General features: G+C 31.3%; 1 protein-coding gene across 1 annotated transcript; it reads left to right on the top strand.

The window, feature by feature from the left end:
* On the top strand, positions 1-778 carry LOC125852242 (glucan endo-1,3-beta-glucosidase A-like). The gene has a single exon (XM_049531974.1). It carries the CDS (start codon positions 1-3, stop codon positions 610-612), a length of 612 nt encoding a protein of 203 aa, XP_049387931.1. The 3' UTR covers positions 613-778.
* Positions 779-1,007: the final 229 nt, after the last annotated feature.

Genomic DNA, 1,007 nt, shown 5'->3' on the forward strand with positions numbered 1-1,007 from the left:
ATGGAAAATATTTACAACGCGTTATCATTAGCAGGATTGCAAAATCAAATCAAGGTCTCAACATCGACATATTCAGGGCTCTTAACCAACACCTACCCACCTAGAGATAGCATTTTTCGCGAAGAATATAAAAGTTTCATTAATCCTATAATTGGATTTCTAGCACGACATAATCTTCCGCTCTTAGCCAATATTTACCCTTATTTTGCCCATATTGATAACACTGACGCCGTTCCTCTTTCTTATGCACTTTTCAATCAACAAAGGAGAAATGATGCAGGATATCAAAATCTTTTCGATGCCCTTGTGGATTCAATGTATTTTGCTACGGAGAAACTTGGAGGACAAAATATTGAAATTATTGTATCGGAAAGTGGTTGGCCTTCTCAGGGACACCCTGCAGCAACTTTGAAAAATGCGAGGACTTATTATACGAATTTGATTAATCATGTGAAAAGAGGGGCTGGAACACCAAAGAAACCTGGAAGGACCATAGAAACTTATTTATTCGCCATGTTTGATGAAAATGAAAAGAAGGGAGATGCAAGTGAGAAACATTTTGGACTCTTTAATCCTGATCAGAGGCCAAAGTATCAACTCAATTTTAATTAATGATAGCATATATTATTATTAATATATAGATATTTGATATTATATATGAATAATAAGGAGAAATGGTATGTTTTTATCTTTCAATAAATGATAGTATATATATTTAATTAATATGTAGTGAGAAAATATATGGCCTCTTGTGTGTTCCTTGATATCAAAAATTAATATTAAGTATTTTTAATAAGATATGTATTTTAATTGAAAGGATGTGTCCTTTCATTCTTTGGTTTATTTAAATCCAATTTCCGAAGATTGCAACGTAACTTTTACAGAGTATCTTTCTCTACAATATTCCTCAAAGAATTCTTTTATTCTCCAAAAAGATCTAGTTAATATTTTCAAAATTTCATCTTTGCGTTCATAAAAATTTTGTGTTCTTGGTATATATTTTCCAA

The sequence above is a fragment of the Solanum stenotomum genome, unplaced genomic scaffold, assembly GCF_019186545.1.
Source record: "Solanum stenotomum isolate F172 unplaced genomic scaffold, ASM1918654v1 scaffold3313, whole genome shotgun sequence".
Classification (NCBI taxonomy): domain Eukaryota; kingdom Viridiplantae; phylum Streptophyta; class Magnoliopsida; order Solanales; family Solanaceae; genus Solanum; species Solanum stenotomum.